A 24398-nucleotide genomic window follows, 5' to 3' on the forward strand; every position below is an offset into this window, starting at 1 on the left:
GCACTCAAGGGCATCCCCCACACTCACCCCCATTCCACTRGGGCACTCACAAACCCTTTGAGCACCCCCATCCTCACAGCTTTCAATGCTTGTCAGTTGTAGGGGCACYCCACACTTTTGGGCCACATTTCTTCCCGGGGGCACCTGGTAAGTGTCATTTCCCTTGGCTATCACCGCAGACATACAGACACTCCTATTCTCTGGGAACACCGCCTGGTTTTTGATAACCCTGAGATCCTGGGCACCATTACAGCCCGCCTTGGATGTCCCCACTCCCTGTGTCACCTCACATTTTTGGGGCCCTGTAGCCCTGAAATCATCCATTTTGCAAGACGCCATTTCCTTCTGTAAGCACTCCCAAAGCCCTGGAGCACCAATTCTTACCCGGACCCTCAYACTCCGGGGCACACCTGCCACTTCCTGAACTGTCCCTACAATCCTAGGGGCGCCCCACAGTTTCGGGGCCCTCCATACACGGGAGGATCCCCTGAGCGGGGTGGGGGGCAGCACCTCACTGTTTCAGGGACTCCCATACCCAGTCCCACCCCAGTTGGGGTGATGCCCATAGCTCGAGCATCCCCCCACCTTTGTCCGTGTCCCCCCCATTCGCRGCCCCGCCCCGGCGCGCGCCGGTGGGTGGGGCTGGCTGTGACGTCATCCCTGGTGGGCGGAGATAAGRCTGGGCAGGGCGGGGTTTGCGCGCGCGGCGGCGCCGAGGCGGAAGTGACGCACGGGCGCGAGAGCGGAAGCGGCGGCGCAGGCTCGGGCGGGTCCCCGGTGCGCGCAGCGGGCTCGGCTCTATCAGAGCCGCTCCCGGCACCGACATGATCCTGCTCGAGGTCAATAACCGCATCATCGAGGAGACCCTCACGCTCAAGTTCGAGGGCGCGGCCGCCGGGTAGGAGCAGGGGAGCCGGGGCGGGGCGGGGACGGGTCCGCGGACCCAGGGAGGGGCGAGGGGGCGGTGGCTGGCGGGGCCCAGGCCGTGCCAGGCGCTCGGGCACAGGGTAGAGCCTGGCGGGTGGTGCCCGGGAAGGATGGGGGTGAGAGGGGCGGAAGGTGGAGGCCGGGGAATGGTGACAAGGCAGGATGTGGGACTGGAGAGTGGCGGGGAGCGGCACTGAGCCAGCGGGTACTGGGTTACCGGGTGGCGGCCCCGGGAGCRAGGAGGGCAGAGCGGGCACGGGGTGTGGCCTACAAGGTGCAGGGGCTGAGAGGAGGGTGGTCAGATTGCGGGAACTGAGCTGAGGGCGGCGGGGATGGGYAGAGCTTGGGCAGAGGGAAGGCCTGGGGAATGAGGGAGCAGAGTGGGACAGGTGTTGGAGGGGAGAGTGGGCTGGATGGGATCCTTAGTGCCAGGGCGGTGAGAGCCCCGGGGGAGCAGGACGGATCTGGGAAGGGTATTGGAAACTGCCGTGCTGAGGTGGGCTGGAGGACAGGCCCGGAACAAGGAGGAAGTTGGGAAGGGAGGTAGGATTTGCAGGGTGTTTGCTCTGGGTAAACCGGGCTTCATCAGCGTGGTGCCAGCGCTGCTACAGAATGTGTAGGGGTAGCCGAGGAATAGGAAGCCTGTGTATGGAGTCATGGCCTCAGTTTTTTGCTTTGGGGGTGGAAAGCAAATTCCATCCTGCTCCTTCTTTGCTTTCTCGAGCAGAGGGGATACAGGCCCACGGGTCAGTCGCTGCCAGCCTGGTGGGTGTCCTGGCCCCGGGGGACAGACTGGGGAATCTGGTTTGCACCCACATCTCTGGCTGGGACAGTTCAGTCCCTGGGGAGCCAGTGGGTTTTTTACTGTGTGAGTTGCACCAAGGCTGTAAAGATGCATGTGAGAACACTGCTTAGCTTGGAAGGAAGTCCCTTCAGTACAAATGTCCTTGTCTGCAGCCGAGTGGCCCATGGGCTCGCTGCACTGCATGCTGACTGAGACACCTTTATGCAGAGAGAAAGCCTTGAGAGGCAAAGCACAGTGGTGTTATCTCTGGGGTGGAGCCTGCCCTGGCGCCTCACAAGGCACAGCTCAGGCTGCCCCAGGAAAGGACCCCTCAGCCAGGTGCCTTTTTCTGTATTACCTTTCCTGTCCAGTGGTTTTTGAAGCTCTCAGCCTTTTGTGTGCAGAACATTGACAGAGGCCACTTTCTCTGTTTTCTTTCCCACTCTCAGTTGACTTTGTTTTGGTTTTGTGGGTTTTTCATAAAATAATCTCACATGCTGCTCTGCCTTGGAGGATAGCTGAGCTGCTCCCAGATTTTGGTTCTTCTTGAGCCCTGATCATTTAATGCAACAAGTTTCCCTGGAGCACAGGCAACCACACTGGGAAGAGAGAGCTCCCAGGTGACCATTGTGGTATTGCAGATGCATCCATTAGAAAATATGGCATGTACAGAAGTTCATAGTGAGTGTCAGAGCAGGTTATCGATCTCAAGTCCATACCAAGGCACTCTTCCTGACGGAGAGAGGAGCATGTGCATGTGTCCCTGTATTGCTGTCATGTGGAGTTCACAGGTTTAAATGCACTCCGAAACCCTGACTCTGTGAGCAGAGCTGGGTTGCTCTGCACCAGCCTGCAGGCCCCTTCCATTTTGCCTTATTGTGTGTTGACACATGTATACCTGACATCCCAATTGCTCCTGAATCAATTTGTAAGGTGGCTGATGGTGCTCTGCTTCTGCCTCTTAGTCATCTATGGCATGTTCTGTTCTTTAGATGATGTTTCTAGATAAGTTTTGTGCCTTGTTTTGCTGGAGGTGAGAAAGACGTTAACTTCTGAATTTTCTTCTGTGCTTGTTCTGGTATTCTCCTGTTCAGGCAAGTGCGGGGTGGAGAGATGCAGGGAGTTTTCTGGTTTCAAGTCTGCTAAGGAGTGGGTGTTGCAAAACATTMAAGTGATATTACTTTTCCCAATGGCCACAGCTCTGGGGTTACTCCTGTGCTGCTCAGCCTGGAGACAGGAAAGGATTTTCTTGTATTTTGCTATTTTGGTGATGGTTGTTCCAAGGTATGTCTTGGGGACGAACATAGGACAATAGGGCAAGGTCAATCCTTGAAGAATTTGGTGACTGGGAGGAGTGAGGCTGTACACTGGGGCAGAGTTGTGTTTGCATTATTTGCTCTAACCCAGGAGTGCAGCAGATGTGAAGCAGGGACTTGTCTCAGAGCCAGGTGTGCCTGGTGGCTTCAGCGCCAGCCTGGAAGTGTGGCAGGGCAGGCTTCCTTTCCAAATGYTTTGCCAAAGACTTGTCCTGTGGCATGGGCTGTATCACTCCCCTCTGCTTCCCACTGCTATAGTGCAGCCATAGTTTGGCAAATCCCTGCAGAGCTTTCCTGTGCTATCAGGTGGGAGACACTCCACATTTTTTAGTTGTAAAGAGAAAGCTTCCGTAAGTTTTTGACCATTTCATTTGTACTTGAGATCTTGCCTAGAAGCTGGTGTCACAGGTGGGTTTTCCCATTTCTGATAGAAATGCGATGTGAGGAGATGGGCTCTACCAGTTGGAAGATCTTGTTTCTCATCATTACTTCCTTTTGCTAACCACACAGACATAAAAAAACCCCACAAACACTTCAAATGTAAATTTTGATGGTTGTCTTCTGTGTCTGGTGAATAATTGTTCAGTTTAACACTAACAGATTTGCTATCCAGTTTTGTCCTGCTCTAATTTAAGTGACCCCGATGAAAGTGTGGCACAGAGCTTTGGTCTTAGGGATTGGTTTCCAGTCACACATAGCTTACCCAGAATCTTTAGTACTATCTTTATAGTAGAATCTTCATTATTTACCACTGTGCAAAAGAATGCAGATTTGCATAGCTGGGCTACAGCATACCTTTTCCTAGGTTTGGGGCAGAGAATCTAGAGGGAAGAGAATCTCATATTAAATTGTTGGTTTCCTTACAGCCATTAGTAGGTACAGATCTGCAGGGCTTCCTGACTATTAGCTGCATAGGAAATCAGCTGAAGCTTGAACTTCCCTGATGCAGAGTAGTTCCTGTGAGCTGGTAGGAGCTGGGCTGAAGCTGCACCCGCTTGCTTTATGGTATTTCCCACCTGCGGTTAGTTGGTGCTCGTCGGCGGAGCTGAGCCTTTCAGACACAGAGGCTGAGCCTTGGCTGAAACCAGGCAGTGAGAACTTCGTGTTCGTGGTGTGACATGAAGTGAATTCATTTTGGGGAGACTGAGGAGGCTGTTGCTTGTGCTCGGAGGGTAGAGGAGCTTTGAATCCTGCCAGGCGCTACTGAGGAACTCTTCAGGAGTTGTTGTGGCCATATGTGGCTCCGGTGCTTCAGGGATGCTCAGAGACCCCACCAAAACCAGAGATTGTTCTTCTGCTACCCCCTCCTTCTTGCTGACATAGGCATTTTTGTGGTTTCAAGGGAAACAGGATTGGGGAAGTGACCTAGGTTAAAATTAAACAGGCAAAACTGGGTATTTTTATCTTAGGTGAGTTTCCTCATCCCATTTCATTGTGTCTTGGCTGCTCGCCATGGTGCAGCCATGGAGCAGGCATCAGCTCTCCCTTCTTCGGCAGCAGTGGCAGGTGCTGGCTCAGTGTCATCACAAGCCCAGCCTGGAGCTGCACATCTCTCCAGGCACAACTTCACCAGCTGACACTGAGTCTGCCTGACTGAGGAGCACTCAGGAAATTCTGCTGGCAGAAAGAAATGCCCTTGGGTTTCGCTGGCATGGGCAGTGCTTGTGGTACATCCTGGCTGCCCACGTTGACTGAGGGTGCTGTAGTTGTCRGACCATAGCTCCTGGGCTGCCACAGCTCATCTTGCTTCTGACATCAGGGAAGGTGACTTTGCATTAATGGGGGATCGTGAACCACCTCTGTCTGGAAGTACGCAGTGCTCTGCTTTTGTGCAACAGCACAGGGAACAGGAGGGAAGAGAAGCCAGATCTGAAAAGTGTTAGGCTTTCACAGGTGGTTCTGTCATCACTCCAGCCTCAGTTTTCGTCTCGCGTTCCTAAGAGGGGCCTGCTCTGTTTTATCTTCAGGGAGTGGTTCTCACTGCAGCCACCAATGCTTGACACCAGAGAAGAGTAGGTATCCATCACTGTACTAACTAACACAGCAAATAGTGTGTGCAAAATGAGGCTCTTCCCCAGACACCTGGCACAGCTCTGGATCACTCTGGTTGGGAAGCACAGGATATCTGCCTATAACTGAAATGGCGGTGCACAGGTCAAAGACCTGGGTGGAAGGGGGCCTACTAGTGCTGGTGTGCTGCAGAACTATCCATGCTTTGTCCGCTGTGAATCCTACTGTTTTCCTACCAGYCTGCTCCTTCAGGCTATTGGGCTCCGAGCAAGGGAGAACCTTGGGCATGCAGGTGTCACCTAACCAAGATGGGAGAGTTGGCATGTGTCAAGGCTGTCGTACACTGCTTGGCACCACCCACCTGACAGAGCACTCCTACTTGAGTTCATGGTGGGTGTGCTGCCAGAGCTATGGAGCTCTTTGATTATATATATGTTCCTGCAGCTTACGCAGAGAGGCTTTTGTTAGCTGAGTGGGACCTAGCAGTGGTGGAACTGTTCAGATAATTTTAGACATTGCTCATAATTTTTTTTATTGGGGTGACCTTTCTGTAGCGAGAGCCTGCAGTCTGTCACTGAATTTGGCTTACTTTATCCAAATCGTGTGTTGACTCYGGTGATCTGAAAGCTCTGCTCAAAGCTTTAAGCTTTGAAATACCCCTTTTTCTTCCTTCCCTCTCCTGCGGGGCAAGAGATTAGAGTATCTGCATGCCTGCAGCTTTTAAAGTAATTGCTATTCTCCGTTATTTGGTAGAGGAGATGGGGGAGATGCTTCAGTATGGTTGTCAGCCAAGTTAGCAGTTAGGTCATTTTAATATAGAAGATGAAGGCTCTGTATAATTACAGTCTTCACTCTTCTGTTCTTAAATTTGTTGTCATATGTGGCTAAGAGCCTCTATGGCCTGAGAATGAAACAGGGAAGTTGTCCGAGTCAAAATTGAGGAAATGCTGTCAGTAAAAAGATTTGCTATTGCTCTTAAGTGCTCGCTGGCATCTTCACGGATCTTCTGCCAGGGTGAAAAATCTGATTTGGAGCTGGCTCTGTATTAGATAGACAGGGTGTAGGAGCCATTTGGAGRTGAATAGGAGGAACACAGGCAAGAAGACTTAAAACCTGTCAGGGTCTTTTACTGTTACAAGCAGAGGGCAGATGGGATTTGGTGTGGGTTTGACTTCAGGCCTGATAAGTGTTATCACAAAACAGACTGCTGCTGGGAACAGCTGCCATTTTAGCATCAGAATTCAGGCAGGGRTTTGCAGAAAGGTCTGGTGTGTATTCAGTGTTCAGTACACAGAGAAGCAATCTCAGTTATTGCTGGTATGAGCTGGTTTTATTGTTTATTCAGGGCAGAGGGTAGCAAACAKGGAAGGTCGCTGGGGTGTGCTGTGGTTCGGGTAGCATTGGTGGTAAGGAGCTTGCAGGGGTCAYAGCAGCTCCCTGCCCCAGGATTGAATGAGCTGTCCTGTCTGAAATCCTCAGAATATAGCTAGGTTTAGTCTGTTTCTCAAAGATTGGATATGGGGTAGAAATGAACCAGTTGGTATTTACAGCCATTTAGGGATGGCTGGGATTTAGAGTCATTCAGCACCAAGCTGCTAAACTGCCTGTTCTCGCTATGGAGGGTGCCGTCATGGAAGCAAGGGACACCGGAGCATGCTAGACTGGGCAGAGCAGTTTGGGATCATGCCAGTAACCTGACAGTAACTGRTACCCACCCTCAGTGGTGCAAGCCCCATCCCTGGCCTGCTGGGAATCCTCTGCCCTGAGCCTTCGCCTGCACAAGAGCAGGGAGGACTGAACACGGAGAGGACGTGCTGTGCCTCCACGGCGCTATTTTTGTTGGTGGAAGATGGGGTTGGTGGAAGGTCATGGGGAAGTGATCATGTGYGTGTGACCTGCAGCACTGCTGCTCATCCAAAAACTACAGAAGGCTGGAGGTGAGTGCTCCTCTCTCTTCTGCCTGGGGACYTCTTGCTGCGGGAACAACAATGCAGGTAGCAAAAGGGGTAGGTTTTCTGTTGTAGAAACCATTTTAAGTAGCCAACGTAGTTTTGATGAGGTGAGCCAGAAAAATAGAAGCACTTTAAACATTATGATTGTAAAGCTCCTGAACTGAGAAAGGTTAAGAGGGCTCACTTTGCTGCCAGCCACCCTTCCAGTGCTCTTCCTTGTCCTCCCCTKGGTTGTGCCAGGCCTGGGTTACTTAAGTGTGTGCTCGGTGAGGCAGAAAACCCACYGTGCTGTGGGTGACAGGGCCGGCATAGCTGTGTGGAGCTCTGTATGCAGCTCACGTGAGCTCTTGCTTCACTGAGGCTGTGCCGGGAAGTGGTTGAATATTCAGCACCCGAAGTTCTACCCAGTTACCTTCTTTTCCCTTAAATACCGCCCCTCCTCACCATCCCCAAGTAGCGGAACAGAGCCACTTGGGAAATCAGCGTTAAAATAACTTCTCTAAGAAATGACGTTTGCACAATGACAGGCTCAAACCCAGCTGTGTTAGCAGTGAGCTTTTGTGTGCAGAACAAAGGGTCTCGTGCAGAGCCATCAACCAGCTCCAGTTCATGGTCTTGCTTGGCTTCTTCAGTAATGTGATGACTGATCTTCCTGGGTACAGTGTGACCAAACAGGGAATCATCCTTTCTTGGCAAAGCCACACCAGGGCACTGGCTGTAAGCCACTTCCATACATTTGTCAGAGGGAGGTGCTGTGTTTGGAGGGCTCTGCTGGGAGCAGGGGATCTGGGAGGTGTCAGCTCCATGCGCTTTTGAATGGGGTTTGAAAGGTGTAACTCTGAGAAGATGGAACAGAGGTTTAAGGATGCATCCTGTTTAGTATTCCTAGCTCTCATGTGCCTGGCTGTGCTATCTTTAAAGCTTCCTACATAGGTTTCTTTTTTTATAAAAATTTATACTGCCATCCAAGCTGATTCCCACGTCTGAGCCTGGTGTTCTAAAAGAAGAACATTCTGCATCAACTTGACCGAGTGGGATCAGTAGGATTTTCTTTCATCTCTGCTCTGAGCCATCCTCAGTGAGCAGAAGTGGTTTGGACATGGCTTGGGGAACTGCTCCCCTTTCCTACAGCCCAAGCTAACTGCTCCCCTTTCCTACAGCCCAAGCTCCCCCAAGCCTACAGCCCAACTGCTCCCCTTTCCTACAGCCAGGGATGCCTGCTGAGCCCATCTCAGGCCCAGCTGGGAAGGGGAAATGAAAGCAAGAGAGGTCACAGGTAGCTGGCACAGCTCTTAAACTAAAGGGCCTGCTTTGGGCGCACTCACACTGCTTCTTTCAAAGTGTGTGGTTTTTATCTTCAGCAATGTGGCACAAAAGACAGAGGCTCCTCAGCCTTCAGGCAATAAAAGAGCYATTGCCTTTCACAGCTAATCACTTTCAAGAAGCAGGAGCACCTCCTTATTTCCACTTAGGCTCTCCATCTAGGGGATAATTTCTCCCTTACCACTGGAGTAAAATGTTCACCCAGTGAGTGTCTGGGATCAGTGCTGTACGGTGCCTTGGTCTGCCTGTATTGCCCAGCTTGAGTTTTAGCACACTGTGGTCATTCTTTCCAGGAATGAGACTGACTGCAGAAAAGCTGATGGAAAAAACAATGCTTTCTGCTGAGATAAAATAATTTAAATCGTTACAGAATATGGTGAGGAAAAGTAGATMYTGAGTCATCACTTTCCCCCACCTTTCTTGGTGTCTGTACCACAATGTAGCCAGTACCCAGCATCACACAAGTGTGTGAAAGAGCAAGTTTTGGCAAAAAAGGTTGAAGCTGATCTCTGGGCAGTAGCAGCATAGTTGAGACCCCTGACTTTACTCTGAGGATGTTGGTTCAGACAGGTGTGAATGAACTGTTAGAGACTAGATATCTGTTAGGAGCAGCATTAGTCTGTACTCTAGTATCATTCACTTTTGAAAAATGAATGGAGATACGATGTAAAACAGCAGTAGCAGACTGGCATTTTTATCCTGTTCTCATTTTCCATGCCTGCTCTCAGCAGTGGAGATACCTTTGCATCATTCCCTGTTGGAGAATGACCTATTAATACCAGTCCCCTTGGAGCTGTGAAAGCAGTTATGTAGTGCCAATCCAATGAAATGACCTTCTAGAAGCAGTTGTATCTTTTATGGAGTCCAACTCTTCTACAGACCATGGACAAATGTCAAAATAGGGTTTGTTAAGAAGCAGTTTAATCTTCACAGTCACAGTGTAAGATGTGATGTGCCTTTGACTCMTGAGGGGTCTTGTTGATCAGGGTTCCAGAGACCACTCAAAGCAGTGTTAGAGCACACCCAGAGCTACAGTTTTTCTGCAAGGCTGTTAGCAAAATGTAGGGGTGTTTTGGAAGTGAGGCAGGTTTCCTTCTTTGTTTCCTTCTTTGGCTTGCTCCTAACACTTGACTTGGAAAAGGGGTCTTCCTTGCAAGCAAATTATATCAACGCATTTGCAGAGCTGGTGTTGATGGCGAAGGGGATGCTGTGTCAGGAAGGATTACTCAGCTCCTTCCAATGAACTGGTATTGCAGGACCTTACAGAAGAGCTTCTGWGTCATGGCTGTTCTGTTCAGAGTGTGTTCTTGTGAAAACAAACTTCTTAGTAAGGAGCAGCTTTCTTAGATATTTCTAACTGGAAATGTGGGATGTCAAAATCTATTAATAAACTACAAATAATAGCAATCTGTGCCGACTTTAAGGTCTGTTTTATGTCATCTGGGGTTAAGCTGGTGCTTACAGGAAGACTGAGAAGTCTAAGATTCCTTGTCAAAGATTACTACTAGTCAAACAACAGGAGATAAAAGGGTTTTGAGGAAGAGCTGCCTGTGATAAATAAGGTATTGGAAATTAATCGTCTTTCCTTCACAGCTTGGAGGCTGCTGCTTGAGTTTTCATTTACCTCCTTTCTTTTCTTTGTTTTTTAGAAATAAACCAGAGGCAGTAGAAGTAACATTTGCAGGTAAGCTCTGCAGCTCTCTTGATTTCTGTGAACCAAGGACTGGCTTGAACAGTCTGCTCATACCACTGGGCAGGGGCAGTGTGGAGACCCTGCACTATTCCCAGAACTGGGGCTTTGTGGCTGCCCAAGTATTTCTTTCTCTGTCTCTCTTGCCTGGGACTTCCCTACAGCACTTAGTTCAGTGGTGGTAGTGCTTTGGTGTGTGCCTGCTACATAGCTCTTCTCTTTTACCTCATCTGTTCTCCAGTCCTGCCCTTGGTGCTATTTGTTAYGAGGTCGTTAGCACTATCTGGTTTGGGTTGTTAGGAGGCTGACTTAGGGTGACAGGCAAAATGCACTCATCACCTCAAGTTTGCTTTCAAGGAAGAAAAATGCCAGGGAAGTTCAAGTACTCAGCAACTGATATTTTGCTTCTGTTACTAAGAATCTCTGTAAGCTGCAAAGCTCTGTGGGGAAGTGGAGCTTRCTAGGTAGCTGGAGGGTTGCCTTTCCCTGCCTCCTGCCCTCCCYGMCYGTTCKGCAGTGAAGTGAAAGCTGTCACAGCAGGCAGCAGCTGAGCTGCCTTTGCTGGCAGAGAGGTTTTCTCCTCCAGGCTGCCGCTCTGGCCTGGTGGGCATGTCAGTCACTTTCTGTGCTGGCCAGCCAGAAGGCTCCCGTCTCTGCATGTTTGTATCCTTGTGCATTGAGCACAAGCGGATTTGCCAGACATGCTAGATGTCACTAGACTGAAGCTTTCTGTGATGGGCAGGTGTCAAAACTGTTTCAGCCCTGTGAATGATAACAGGTCTCCCTACATGACATTACCACTTTCCTTAATTGCAGGTTTCTCCCTTGTGTGTGAGGGCTGGAGCAAGAGGAGCAGTGTTGCTTTATGCAGTTACAAGAACGTATAGGGAAAACCTTTCTAAGAAATGGGAGCTGGTTCCTGTGCCCTCACATTTCTCTTGCTTGCTTCTTAGACTTTGATGGAGTCCTTTACCATATTTCAAACCCCAATGGAGACAAGACGAAAGTGATGGTCAGTATTTCTCTGAAATTCTACAAGGAACTGCAGGAACACGGTGCTGATGAGGTGAGTGAGCATCCCCAGGCCTTCTGCCTACAAATACTGTGTTGGCAATGCCCTTGTGATGTTGGTGGATCTAACGTCTGACCCTTAGAGAAGCATGTACGCTCCCATCTCACACCGGTCAAAGGAGCCGCCCTCCAGCCCAGCAGGAGTCCCACTTTGCTGAAAGACAAGGGCAAGTGTGTTCACACTCTCTCATGAGTAAGTAATCATCTTGTATGACCCTGCAGCCTGAAAGGCAGAAGGCACCACTAATTTTACGAGTCCAAAGCAAAGCCTGACCATGTAGAAACAGTTTCCCTGACTGATGTGTTGAGCCCACTAGTGAAGGAAGGCATCGAGACAGATCTGTAGTGCTTCTCTTCTGACTCTTAACCACACTTCAGAGCAAGTGCTGGGCTTCTGCTGTGTGTGCAGACTTCTTCCCTTTTCATTGCTGCTGTGTGAAGTTGCAGGCTCAGTTCCTGTAGACTGGGCCGTGGTTGCTGAGAACCTTTTATGGTAGAAAGAAGGAGCCTCTCTGAACTGTGGTTGGATGGCAAGGCAGGAAGTGTGACTCAGTTCCTGAGTCAGTTTTCAAATCTCCGCATGGTAGTGAATGAGGTTCACCCAGGGCTTATCAGTGGGCTTTTGCTTCTAAGTGTCTGTTCTTGGAAGAAAACAAGGAAACTGCTGCATCAGTTTCTTGTGAGTGACARATGATTTGAACCCAAAGTGAGTTCGTGTGAATTGCCACAAGACCCACCTAGGTCAGAAGAGATATGATGGAGTGTCCTGCTTTCCTGGTTCCTGATTGCAGAGCTTTCTAGGAGCAGCATTGACCGCTACTGAAGGCACTTGTCCTGGCATCAGGAATGTCAAGCAGCCTTAAATGGTGGAGTCTTCCCAGTATGTTTAGTGAGGATCAGTGCAGTGTGTGATCCCAAGGGAACCCACTAACAGCCAGTGTGGTAGTGGTGGAAGGCAACTTCCTAAACTTTTAGAGGAAAATGGGATCTGTGCAGGACTGCCTTGGAAGTGCTGACTAAATAGAAATTACATTTTTTAATCTCCAGTTGTCACAAGGCTGCTTTCTGTACTTCCCTGCCAGACCATGTTGCTTGTTTCTGCTCTGTCTTTGGTGAAACTGCACACTGAGGAATGCAGACTGAGGTTCCTGCTAAGACAGGGCACCTTCTTGGGCCGCTGTAGGCAGGCTCTCTGCTGAGAGGAGGTTTTGGCATGCAGAGCGCCTGTGTATCCTTTCCACATGGTAGTGGGTGTCATCCCAGGAGGGCCAGTTCTACCACAGCATTGTTATGTTCTTGTGAAGTACCTCCTGTTCCCAGCCCCCTCATTGACACAGAGCTATGGCTCAGCTGGAAATTGCCATTGATGTAAAATTCAGCAGTGATTATGTTTGAAGAAAGGTTTTTGCTTTGCTGTAGGCGGTTCTGCTTCTCGGAGGCATCCAAGCTGCCTGGCAGTTTCCTCTCAATTCCAATCTGTCCGTGCAATAGGCTGAGACAGTGTGTGATCATCCTGCCACGGTGTGCTCTGAACTTGCCGTCCCATGAGAGGGACCAGGAACACTTTGCATCTGCCTTTGAATGGGAGGAAAAGCCCTCAGATCTGTTGTGTCAGGCTCTGCTAATAGTTCTCTCCTTTGAAGGTATGAGCTGTATGGCTTCTTCCCCACACAAGTCCAACAAGTAAGAACTGGAAAAAGTTCCAGTTTTGAGTCCTCTCCTGCAGTATGTCCCCTGTCAGTGGAGTTCAAGGAGCCATCCCTAGAGCAGGAACAGCCAATAGTACCAGAAGTCAATGACTTAATATTTGTCTAAGTTCTCTTACACTAGGGCAGGCAGGTACTGTAATTTGATGTTTCTAAAAGACCAAACATGGCCTAGGTTGTCCAGGAGGAAACAACTCTTGATAGCTTGTGCTCTCAATGTTTAATTTCTTTTCTAGGTATTGAAGAAAGTCTATGGAAGCTACTTGGTAAATCCTGAATCAGGTAACCCTGCAATAACATTCATTCTGTCTATGTCTGTGTGTGTGTGTGTAAATGCAATTCCAAAGTTACTTAAGTCACCTGAGAAATGCTCATATGAAGGCTGCACTTGAAGAGCTTGATATGTGGAGCTCTCTGTACAATGAATGGCAGTTTGAAATTGCTAGTTTAAAAGGTGGCTGAGACACGTCAGGGCTGAAGGAGCTTGCAGCACAAGCTGTAATTCGTTATTCAGTCCTCCTCCAGGAAGCCTCTGTTCTTCATGGTTGGGGTCTTTGTTCTTCTCAGAGATGCTTTGTGAGACACAGGAAAACCATGGTTACCTGTGACAACGTCTCTTCCTACTCACTGCAAAAACTTGGGAGCAGTTCAGCCAGCACGTGTGTCTGGGAGCTGGTGAAGGAGCGCTGGGAACGTTGCCATGGCCACGCGCCGAGTTCAAGCACAGCTTTTGGCAGTGTTTGGAGTGGGAAGAACTCACCTCTGGGGCTTTTAGGAGGATTTAAGTCAAAAATGAGACTGTAGGTGTCTCTTTAAAGAAAATGTCTCTGCTTTCATTAAGGCCCTATGTAGGTTATTAAGGTTAGTGGCTCTCCCTTCCCAGGTTACAATGTCTCTTTGCTGTACGACCTGGAGAACCTTCCTGCAGACAAGGATGCCATTGTGCACCAAGCCGGCATGTTGAAGCGCAACTGCTTTGCTTCAGTCTTTGAGAAGTATTTCAAATTCCAGGAAGAGGGCAAAGATGGAGAAAAAAGAGCAGTCATCCACTACAGGGACGATGAGACAATGTAAGTGTTCAAACCAAGCAGCACGGGAATCAGACAGGTCAGTCGACTGCTCCTGTGCACAGCTGTAGGTTGTGATGGAAAGTCAGGAAATCCTACTGCTCCATGCTTTGGCAGGGTAATAAGGGCCTGTCCTAGGCTGCCACAAGTATCCCATGAGGGTAATGTTCATGCCTCGGGCTGCTGGGATGTTACACAAGAGTCTCTGTTAGTGGTAGCACTTGTGGCGGCATGCAGGAGAGGAACTGGCCACTCCCAGCAGAAATGTTTTGCTCCCTGTAAATACTGTCTTAAGGGAGGGGAAATTTTCAGCAGCCAGGCCTGTGAATGGCTGTTTTATCTACTTGACCTTGTCACACAGTTGCTTCCTCGTCCATTTGAACTTCTTAGATCAGGCTTCTCTCTTAGAGCTGGCTTCTCTCTTCCCCACCTGCAGGTATGTTGAGGCAAAGAAGGACCGTGTCACAGTTGTGTTCAGCACAGTATTTAAGGACGATGATGACGTGGTGATCGGAAAGGTGTTTATGCAGGTATGGAAACTGCATTACAGGGAAAGGATCTGCTCCTCAATTCAGATACCTGCTTGCTTGAAGCAGCATTGCCAAATAAGCTGCTGAAGTTGAGCTGAAGTGAGCACAAAGGCGGTTTAACACATGTAAATGCTTTGCTTCATGCTGCACTGGGATGGAAGAACATGCTAATAGGCATAGGCAGTGTATTTTCCTGGCTATTGCATTGGCATCTGTATCATCAATAGTCTTGCTCATTTGGACAATCAACCATATTATGTGTTAGGGATGAGAAACACCACAGTGAATACTTCAGTCCCCACACTGAGGCCCTGTAGTGTGGATAGCTATGGTGTAGGGCTCACCAGCCAGCTGAGGAGCTGAGCATGTTGAGGAGGCTGTAAAGGGAGATGAAGGGTGAGACAATGTCATGCCACACCTGAAATGGAGCTGAGAGTGGTCTTCACCTTGAAGATTCTCCCTGCTAATGCTCAAATGCTACAAAAAGACTCAGCAACTCAATGTGACAGCTCTCAAATTTCAGCTTTGTTGAGCTATGAATATACTAAGTACCTTTGGACTCACCTTATGCAGCTGCCATTTCGCTGGGAAGCATTGAGAGACTTCTAGTAAACACTTTGCTTGCCTGTGAATGACTGTGAGCAGCCTGTGTGGATTGAGACATCTGCATGCAGCTGGAGAGGCTCAGTGCATGCTGGTACCTGTGTTCATCCATGCTACTGGCCCCCCTCACTCATCCACTGAAGCTCCTAGGGCGCCTCCTGTGTGGGCATGGCCATGGAGCAGGGGTAGAGGAGCTTTAACCCGCTTGTTCAAGGGCCAGGCCATGCTACTGACAGGCTCATGGACAGCAAGTTATTGGCCCAGTTTGCTGGAGACCAGTTTACCTGTGTTAAGTGTCATCAGGACATTGTCTTCCATTGTCTGTTGCAATGGAAGTCTTATTTCACAGCTCTGTTCRCTGTGTTCATTAGCTACAGGCAGCACATCTGGTCTGGCTTTGAGGTTTTCCCCACCAAGCATATCCCTCAGGCTGGAATTCAGCTTTTAAWATGGGAAGGGAGGCATGATGTGAACAAAATGGGGTTAGTGAGGTTCCTGGGAAGATGGCAGTGCTTCAAGGCAGCAGCTGTCCCGGAGTCTCCATGTCCCAAATTCTTGGTTTTTACAACAGCAAACCCTGCCTCTGCCCAGCCACAGGAATTTCCACTCTGAGTCACACTGGCTCTTTCCGTCCAGCTATTGCTCTAGCATAATGTAGCTGGGCATGGTGGCTGCTCATCTGGGCTCTCATGGAGAAAATGTGACCATTAACTAACCAGTGAAGCCATTTGAACCATTTCACCCTCTGGCAAAAGCAGGCAGAAGTGCAAGCTAAGCATTTCATTAGAAAGCCCCAAAGATCTGCTCTAAAAGGGGCATGGATGCTCCTGCCTTTCCTGGGGGAAACTGTGCTTAGAGAAGAGGCCAAGGGTAATTGACAATGTGTTAGGTTGGGTTGGAGGTCGGTGAGGCAGGGGGGAGATTGCCCTGCCTTAGGGCAGGAGAATGGTCTCTGGACATTGCCAGTCCCACAAATAGATGGTCCTTACAGTTCTTGAAATGCACAGCCAGTACATTTCCTGTGAGGTGGGGGTTGTGCTGTTGTCACAGATGGGGGAAGGGGGCTCCCTGCCTGAAGGTATTGTTTCAAGGTGTAGGGAAGCGTTAAGAGGAGCAGGCTTCACATACATGCTTCAAACCCCTAGATGCTTCTTGATGCCTGGGCAGACTCCTGGTGGGAGATGGTTTCTCAAATGGCAGAACCTTTACACACACAAGGTGTGATGGAGACCTTGCAGCCCTTCCAGAGAATTGCTGTTCCTCTGGAATGATGGGCACTGTCCGCTTTGACTGGAAGCATTGAAGTTCCAGCAGGAGCTGTGCTGTCTCATGTGCTTGCTCAAACTGAGGTGTCCCTTCCACAAAACACCCATGGTGGGGCTGTGACACACTGAAAGCCAGGCACTTTGGGCTGGTTTTGCTGGGAGAAAGGGTCGCTTTCTGGGTGTTTGGCCTGATGAACTTAATCCATTCAGGAAAAGCTGGGCAATTGTCCTTGGCGAGTGAGAAAACCCCTTTTGCTTTTCCAGCATGTTGCTGAAGGGTCACAGTGGGAATCACCTTCACTTTGTCTTATTCAGGAGTTCAAGGAGGGTCGCCGGGCCAGTCACACAGCCCCACAGGTGCTCTTCAGCCACAGGGAGCCACCCTTGGAGCTGAAAGACACAGACGCAGCCGTTGGCGATAATATTGGCTACATCACCTTTGGTAAGCAGCCAGCTCTGAGGCTTGGGTATGGCTGGGGGAGGAGAGAGGTTCCTGCTGCAGCATGAAAAACACAAAGGAATTCACCTTCCCTGAATGTTGAAGTGGGTCGTTGAGGGCTGCAGAGACTCTGGGGTTGCATTCTGTCTTGTGTGCCTCCTTTGGAGTGTCCCTTTTCCGTATCAGGTCACCTCAGCTCTGCTGTGGGCAAGAAGATGTGGAAGTGGAAAGTGAGCTRTTTAGTGTCTGCCTACAAAATAAGTTCAGTATTTGGGAGCAAAGAGAAGAGTGGTTTTGCTGTGATATTGTGGAAACTGGAGGTTTCTTGTGAAAGGTTGCATGCAGCTGTACTTGTAGGTTATCCAGCTGCAGGGAGCTGTGCAGTGCTTGAGCAGCAGAGGCAGTCGGAGAGCAGCAGCAGGGCAGTGTGTTCTGTTTCTCCAGCTCTGCCTCTTTGCTCAGGGCCAAACACTGATGAGCCACTTTCTCCTGCCTGCAGAGGTGGTGGCCAGCAGAGTCACGACTTTTCTCTGGGTAGAAGTGTTGAGGAGACTAAACCCTGCCCTGTTCAAAGGGATAGGCCTCTTCCAGAGAAATTGGGGGTGATGGTTGGGTGTGTTATTAGGGTCTCTCAGGCCAGCGTCCATGTAGTTTAGAGTTCAGAGATGGAGCACAGACAGGGAAAGGTGAAGGTAGCGCTGCCCTCCTCCTGTGCTGGGTATGGTGCCTTGAGGCCCAGGCAGCTATCAGCTCTGGAAAGGGCAGGTCTGGGATGGCATATACTTTGTTCTTGTTGAGGCTAAGTTTCCAAGTTATCTGATCTGACAGTCTCAGGTAAGATCATCACCCAAACAAAATGTTCTGTCGGCCCTTGGATCTGGGAAGCCTAGCAGAGCACAAGCTTATGGGAAGAGCAAACTTACCTGCTTGTATCCAAGTCTGTGTTACAGGGCCAACAAGCTGCCAGGCAAAGATCCACCACCAATTTAAAAATTCCAGGGCAGACTGGATCTTGAAATTGGTTGAGCAGCCTGGGTGCCCTGGTCTGCCTCCCAGCTTGCTCCTCCAATTGCATCTCCCAAGCACCGATACAGTGTCATGCAGTTTCCTACCTGCCATTGTTTCTGGGCACTTGGCGTTGCCTGCATCTTGCAGACTGCTGTGGGAAATGTTGAAAAGTGTTCTTAAGCCTTGCATTTTAAATCACAAGTGCTGCTTACTCTTGGTATGTGTCAAGAGTAAAGGGCTCTTTATAGAGAGCAAGGCAGGGATTCAATGCAGCACAMCCTGAAGCCTCCAGCATTGGAGTATCCTGAAGGCCTTGGGCAGCCTCAGGAGATGCTAATGGTCTATGTTGGTTTCGTCTTTCAGTGCTGTTCCCCCGTCACACCAATGCTGCAGCCAGAGACAACACCATAAACCTGATCCACACATTCCGGGACTATCTGCACTATCACATCAAGTGCTCGAAGGTACGAGGGCCAGGGAACACAGGGTGGCTTCAGCCCATCTAACCTGGGTGCTGAAGGGGGAGAAGGGAGACAGGGTGCTCCTTAAGAACTGGGTCTGCCATTGCCTTCCCCAGTCATGTAGGGGTGGCAAATGATGCATCATTGCCTTCTCCCTGCTCTTGGATACAAGACTCTTTTCATTCTAGCAGTGAAGTAAGATTTTTCCCTTTTGGATTTGGTTTATTTCATTTCTGGGAACAGAAATGAGGGTAATTGTTCAGAGTGACCTGGCTTTTGACATGTCCTGAAATCTCAGCTATGAAGACAGGGTCCTGACGTGTCCCCATTTTATCCTAATGAAACACAGGCCTATATTCACACACGTATGAGGGCGAAAACGTCAGATTTCCTCAAGGTGCTCAACCGTGCCCGTCCGGATGCAGAGAAAAAAGAAATGAAAACAATCACGTGAGTAGCAAAGCAGGGCCTGGCTCTCTGGGCTTCTCTGCTAGCCACAAGCTCTGTCTTGCTCAGCTTGGCATACCGCAGTCCAGGGCAGGCTGGGGTGCTGTGGGGGTGACGCACAGCTTACTGCCTCCGATAGCCTGTGAGGAGCTGGGTCTGTGGTAAAACCCTGTGTTGGCAGGTCCTTTGCAAAAGGCTCATACATGTCTTTGCAAGCCCTTCTGTCTTCACTTTCCCCCCACCAAGCCCCTTGGTGGCATTCCTGGGGCTTTTTCCTTGTTATATCAGAGCTGGCTGTCCAGTTCTCGGGCATCTCCAGTTCATGGCAGGGAGAGGAACCAGGTCCATCCTTGCAGTTTGTGGGCACAGGAGCAGGTTTTGCTGCAGGTGTGTCTGCAGCTCCTCAGTCCCTGGCTGCCCTTGACCAGCTGATGGCTGGGGTTAGGCCACCATGCTGGCTGGCTCCCTCTTGTGAACAAGCACCTAGAGTGGAGGGAGGAGCACAATTGTGTGAACATTTCACTTGGGTCCTTGCCCTCTGCTTGGGTCCTTGCCCTCTGCTTAGGTCCTTGCCCTCTCCTTGCCCCCTGCCCGGAGCCCCTTGGTGTCCTTTTTTCTCTGTGTTCTGTCATGTCCCCTTTGCATTTTGCTTTGGGGCACAAGGGTTGTCCCCTCTGCAAAAGCCAGCCCCTCCCCAGCCCTGTGACCATGGGAGCTCCAACCCAGCAGTGCCTGCCTGGCTTTGAGAGCTCAGCTGCATGTGCCCCACCACAAGTCCCACAACCCCCTGGAGCTGTGCTGACCCCTTTCTGCATCCTTTCAGGGGGAAGACGTTCACAACCCGTTAACGCCAGGTCAGAGGCTGCCGTGGAGAACGAAGGTTGGGGCACTTGCTACCAGATAATCGTAGCTTTTAATGTTGCACCTCTGTGGGCTCATAAGGAATTCAAGCAATCGGGGTCTGTTTGTACGACAGTTGGGGGAGTAATCTGCAGAAACGAGCTGTGCTTGCGAGGACTCGATCGTTCCAAGAAACAAAACTTTAATTCCAGTTTGATTGACTTAATTTCTTTTCTTTTTTAATTTTTTTTTCTTTTCAAGCTGTTTCGCTTTGCAATATGTTACCGGAAATAAGTTGCAGTATTTCTTATGAGAATAATGCAATATTAACTTGATTTCTTCTGAGTATTTGAGTTCAAAACTCCTGTATCTGAAGAAATACTGTTGGGGTTCATTAATAAAGAAGATCTTTCTATCTTAAAGGGCTGTGGGCCTTTGGCTTGTCAATACATGTAACCTTGCCCTGGAAGGGGTGTTTGGAATTACAGCCCTAAAGGAGATAATTCCTGTATTGTGAAACAAATGACTTGTGGTGAACTTAGGGGTGCTGTACCCATATTGGGGAAATAGCCTGTTCTATTAGGGAACTCCTGGGCTGTACAGAGCAGGATTCTCCTCCCTTTAGCTAGCAACCTGCACCTTTCCCTCCTACCCTGACCCCCTTACTCCCCCTAGCAGGGAGAGCTAGGATGGGAGTCTCTGCCACTGATCTCAGGCCATGGTTGGATGCTGGGGAGATCCCTGAGGAGGGAGCATAGCTCCCCAGGTCCTCTTCCCCCCAACAAGCAGAGTAGATGGCATTCAGTTAAGTGAAATAATTTATATAATTAAAAGACATCTTCATACAAAACCCCCGGCTTGGCCCTTAGCTGGTGAGGGCAAAGCAGGGCAGGCTGGAAAATTACAAAGCACGCACTGGAGAAGGAAGGGTGGTGAAACCATATTCCTCATCCCTCTGTAGACAAGGCGCAGGGCAACGCCGGGGCATCATCCCTTGACACTGTTCTAGCGATCGGGGCGCTGGACGCAGAACACTTTGGCTTGGTGGTCGCCAGAGGTGGTCACCACAATGGAGGCATCCCTGCAGGGAGACAGGGCTCAGAGGTGGGACTGGGGGCTTCCAGTATCCCTGACCATCACTCCTGGCTTCCAGTATCCCTGACCATCACTCCTGGCCCAGCTCTGAAGTGCTAAACCCCCCCCATGAGGCACTCAAGTCTCAGCATGGACCTGGGTCTGTCCCCCACCTCGGGACCAGAGCCCAAGGACACCCAAAGAAGAGAATCAATTTGTGAATCAACCTCCTGAGGCTGGAGGCCCCTGCCATCCCTGCTCCCTTCACCCAGCAGGAAAGAGGTCTATGGGCTGCGTACTCACTTGTTGACAGCAAAGTCGAGAATTTCAGCAGAGTGCCCTCGGTACTCGCTGATCATCTTCCCTGAGCGGGCATCCCAGAGCCGCACTGCCCCGTCCAGGCTGCAGGTGTACACCACGGCCGAGCTCTCCTCCCACAGCAGCTGCACAATCCCTGACTGGGGCAGGGCAAGACCACGGTAGGGAGCTCCAGTGAGTCTTAGTTCCCCCCGTGTCCCCCCACCCCTCCACAGTATCTGCCATCCCCACAGGAGAGCCAGAACCCAGGGCCAAGCACATCTGCTGTGCAGAGACTGCGGCTGCCTTTGGGGAAGCCCAAGGCTAAAGGAGAAGCACAAATTGGGAACTGGCCCCTGGACTCAAAGATCTCCAACAGGCCCAAAGCCCACCTCCCAGGCCTTGCAAGAGGGCGTAGGGCAGTACCTCGTGTTGGCACTTATGTCTCAGGCTTTGTGTGGAGAGGTCGTAAATAGCCAGTGTGCCGTCCAGGTAGCCCACGGCAGCCAGTGGCATCCTGCACAGAGGGGAACAGGCGTTACATGGAACATGGGGAAGCAGGGATGAAAACATGAAAACGATTCAGGTCAAGGCCAACCCTGTGCTGAGGGCTGCAATGTATTAAGATGAGGGACAACATGATGGCTGGAGCTGTGAAACACCCCATTCGGGAAATCCAGTAGGACAGCAAGTCAGCAACCAGCCCATGGTTCGTGAGCAAGACAACAAGGTCCAGGAAAATTCTCGCCATGTCCAGAGAGTACCCCAGCCAAACAGTGGTCCATCAGGCTAGGCCAGAATCTCAACAGCTGCAGGAAGAACTGAGCAGCTGTTGTTCCTTGGCCTAACACCCAAGTGATCTCGGATCTCCATGCCCAGCCGGGAAGGATTGCACGCAAGGGATGCAAATGGATCAGTTTGACAACCCCTATAAGATCTAGCACTGAAGAGGGGCTGTCCCAACACTCACACATTACAGAAGCCCAGTGATTCCACCGAGTTGGACTCTGCCTCCTCGCCCTCACCGATGGGTGCCTTGGGGGTCACACTCTCCATCTTGAACACGCACACCACCTGGGTAGAGGGAGGGTGACTGTACCCCGAGGGAAGGAAACCCCGATGCATAGAGGTCCTGTTCCTTACTCGGTACCAAGCCTGCATGCACCCTCAGCAGAACAAGCCCCGGCCCCAAATCCTCAGCTCCTGGGAGCAAACAAGAGGGAACTTCCAGCCCAGGCTCCACCGGCGAGGCGAGGGCGCCGCCTGCTGGCTGCCAATGGCCGCACGATGGCCCTGGGGGTCCCCAGCGCTCCTGGCTCTGCCCTCCCCACACAGACCCACCTTGCCCGTGGCAGAGTTGACCAGCTTGGCATGACAGTCCACAGAGCCCGTCATGATCAAACTGCCATCCTGGTTGCTGGCCACACACGTCAAGGGGTCCTGATGGCCATCCTGGCCTGAGGAGGGAGCAGCAGGTATGAGCTTTACGTGTCCTCCCCACAGAGACCCAGTGGATGTCAAAACCCATCCTCCTGCAGCCTCCACCCTGCCCAGCTCTGCCAGCACCCTGGCAAGGAACCAGTGGGAACAGGGAAACTCAGTGCCAGGCTCCCCCCAGTCCTCACAGGATGCCCCCTCTCCACCCAGGCAGAGGTCAAATCCCACTAAAAGGGCTGTTTCCCAGGTGAGAGCACCCTCGGTGATAAACCTCTTCCTTACCTTTCAGGACATGCAGCGAGGTTCCCTGTTTTAGGTCCCAGATGCGCATGGTCCCGTCCTCATATCCCACCACTGCTCGCTTCCCTGGGTGAGACAGAGACAGCAGATAGAGAAAGGGCCCTCCTCATCCCTCCACCTCCCACTCAGCACAGACTGGCAGAAGCAGGAGGGCAGATGGCCCACACAGAGCTGGAGGCTGGAGAGAGGGCCCATGCCTCACCATCAGGCAGGATCCTGCCACATGTGGCTGGGCATGCTGGACCCTGAAAAGTTTTGCAGTCCCCGCTGGGGATCTTCCACATCCAGGTGTTGCCATCAGCCGTGCCTGCCAGAAGTACGTGGGCTTGAGGGTGCCACTCCATCCACTGGGCAGAGAGAGGGACAGGCAGTGTCACAGAGGTGCTATTGCCCCACTTGCTGGCTGGGGAGCTTCCCACGGCACCAGGGGTTCCACTACTCACCTCCAAGTCCCCCACCTCAAAGGACCACACTTCCTCCTTGGCATCCACCCGCCACACTTTGATAAGCCCAGACATGTCACCCGTGGCCACGAACACAGAGTCGTRACTGAAGCCAGCASAGGTGACCGAGTCCTTGTGTCCTAAAAATATCAGGGGACAGAGACTGCTCAAGCCAAGCTATGAAAGATGGTCAGCACAGCTCCAGCACAGCATCAGCTGGGGAAAAATGCTTCCAGACAGAACCAGCTGGGAGGGGACACAGCTCTTCACTGCACCTCACCTGAGCACTCAAACAGGAGCTCCCCATCGCTCACACGCCACACGAAAGCCTTGTCGTCCTCCCCACCTGTCACTGCCAGCGTGTTGGTCTTGGGGTCAAGGCTCACACAGAAGACAGAAGCTTCACAAAAGAGTAAAGAGAGGCTGCATGAATAAGGTGCCGATCCTGCCTCACCTGATGTTCCCAGCGGATCTAAACCCCACGCAGCACTGGGTCTGGGTAAGATGTCAGCAAGTTGAACTTCCAACCCAGCCCAGTGGGAATCAATTCTTCACGTCGGGGAAGAGCAGCACAGGCTTTCTGCTGAGCTTAGGGCCAGCTGCCATGATGGGAGGCCCAAAGGGCTCCTCTGCCAGAGCATAAGGCAGAAACAAGCCCAGGACAGGTCTGACTCCTGATGGCTGTCCCAGGAAGGCTGGGAGACAGCAACCTGGCAAGGCCCTCTGCACCCCTGGGCTCTGGGAAAAGCTAAGGTGAGACCAGGTCCCGAGAGGAGTCCCAGCCGCTGCTGCCCGTGCTCAGCACTCACCCGAGTGGAGGGAGAACGTGACCTCACTGTCGTCCTGTGCCTCCATGCCGTCCTCCAGCCCCTCGTCATCCTCCGAGTCCCAAGCCTCGGCATCCGGCTCTTCTGCCCCTTCATCCTCAAAGTCCACGTCCTCCATCTCCTCGGCCAGGTCATCTGCAGAGGGCGAAGGTCACGGCGCGGCTCGGGGCCTGCCCGGCTCAGCCCTCTCAGGCTGCGGGCTCGGCGGGCAGCGGGGGTCCCTGCGGGACGGGGCAGCGGGGAATGCGCGACGCCGCCGCGGCCACGGGACCCAGAGCAGGGAAACCGCAGGGGAAGCAGGCGCTATGCGGGGAGAGGCCGCCGGCCAGGGGGATGCACCGGCCAGGCCTGGCAGTGGGGTGGGGCCGCAGCGCTCCCGGTGTCCCGGCGGGAGGCAGAAGCCCCTGCAGGCCCTGTCCGGTGCGCGACGCAGGGCACCCCGTCTCACCCGGCCCGAGCGGGCCCAGCTCCACCACCTCGATGATCTCCTCGTCGCCGTGCAGGCCCAGCGGCCCCGGGCCCTCCCCGGGCTCCATGCCGACCCACCCCGCCGCCGCCGCCGCTTCCGCCGCTTCCGCCGC

At 51.6% G+C, this 24398-nt stretch overlaps 2 protein-coding genes across 2 annotated transcripts; one reads left to right on the forward strand and one right to left on the reverse strand.

Annotated features, from left to right (window-relative positions):
• The first annotated feature begins 720 nt into the window (after positions 1-720).
• ARPC2 (actin related protein 2/3 complex subunit 2) lies at positions 721-19861 on the forward strand. The gene is made up of 10 exons (XM_057364808.1): positions 721-898; positions 9962-9996; positions 10956-11068; positions 13016-13061; positions 13663-13849; positions 14283-14376; positions 16560-16686; positions 18055-18155; positions 18502-18602; positions 19423-19861. Exons 1-10 carry the CDS (start codon positions 825-827, stop codon positions 19445-19447), a joined length of 903 nt encoding a protein of 300 aa, XP_057220791.1. The 5' UTR covers positions 721-824; the 3' UTR covers positions 19448-19861.
• Positions 19862-20244: 383 nt separating this feature from the next.
• On the reverse strand, positions 20245-24385 carry LOC130572833 (angio-associated migratory cell protein-like). Its single transcript, XM_057364806.1, has 11 exons — positions 24266-24385; positions 23800-23952; positions 23271-23390; positions 22991-23130; positions 22750-22894; positions 22530-22613; positions 22152-22267; positions 21781-21884; positions 21237-21327; positions 20817-20971; positions 20245-20520 (listed from the first exon to the last, which is right to left on the reverse strand). The coding sequence occupies exons 1-11, from the start codon at positions 24351-24353 to the stop codon at positions 20445-20447; spliced, it is 1272 nt and encodes a 423-aa protein (XP_057220789.1). The 5' UTR covers positions 24354-24385; the 3' UTR covers positions 20245-20444.
• Between the last annotated feature and the right edge of the window lie 13 nt (positions 24386-24398).

This window comes from Malurus melanocephalus, unplaced genomic scaffold, assembly GCF_030028575.1.
Source record: "Malurus melanocephalus ecotype Western Australia unplaced genomic scaffold, MMel_1.1 scaffold_42, whole genome shotgun sequence".
NCBI lineage: Eukaryota > Metazoa > Chordata > Aves > Passeriformes > Maluridae > Malurus > Malurus melanocephalus.

What these genes read in the sequence shown, in the direction of transcription:
- ARPC2 (XM_057364808.1), top strand. Translation starts at nt 825, where the DNA reads ATGATCCTGCTCGAGGTCAATAACCGCATCATCGAGGAGACCCTCACG. An exon ending in TATTGGCTACATCACCTTTG is followed by an intron (nt 16,687 to 18,054) that starts GTAAGCAGCCAG and finishes TTCGTCTTTCAG; the next exon opens with TGCTGTTCCCCCGTCACACC. An exon ending in ATCACATCAAGTGCTCGAAG is followed by an intron (nt 18,156 to 18,501) that starts GTACGAGGGCCA and finishes AATGAAACACAG; the next exon opens with GCCTATATTCACACACGTAT.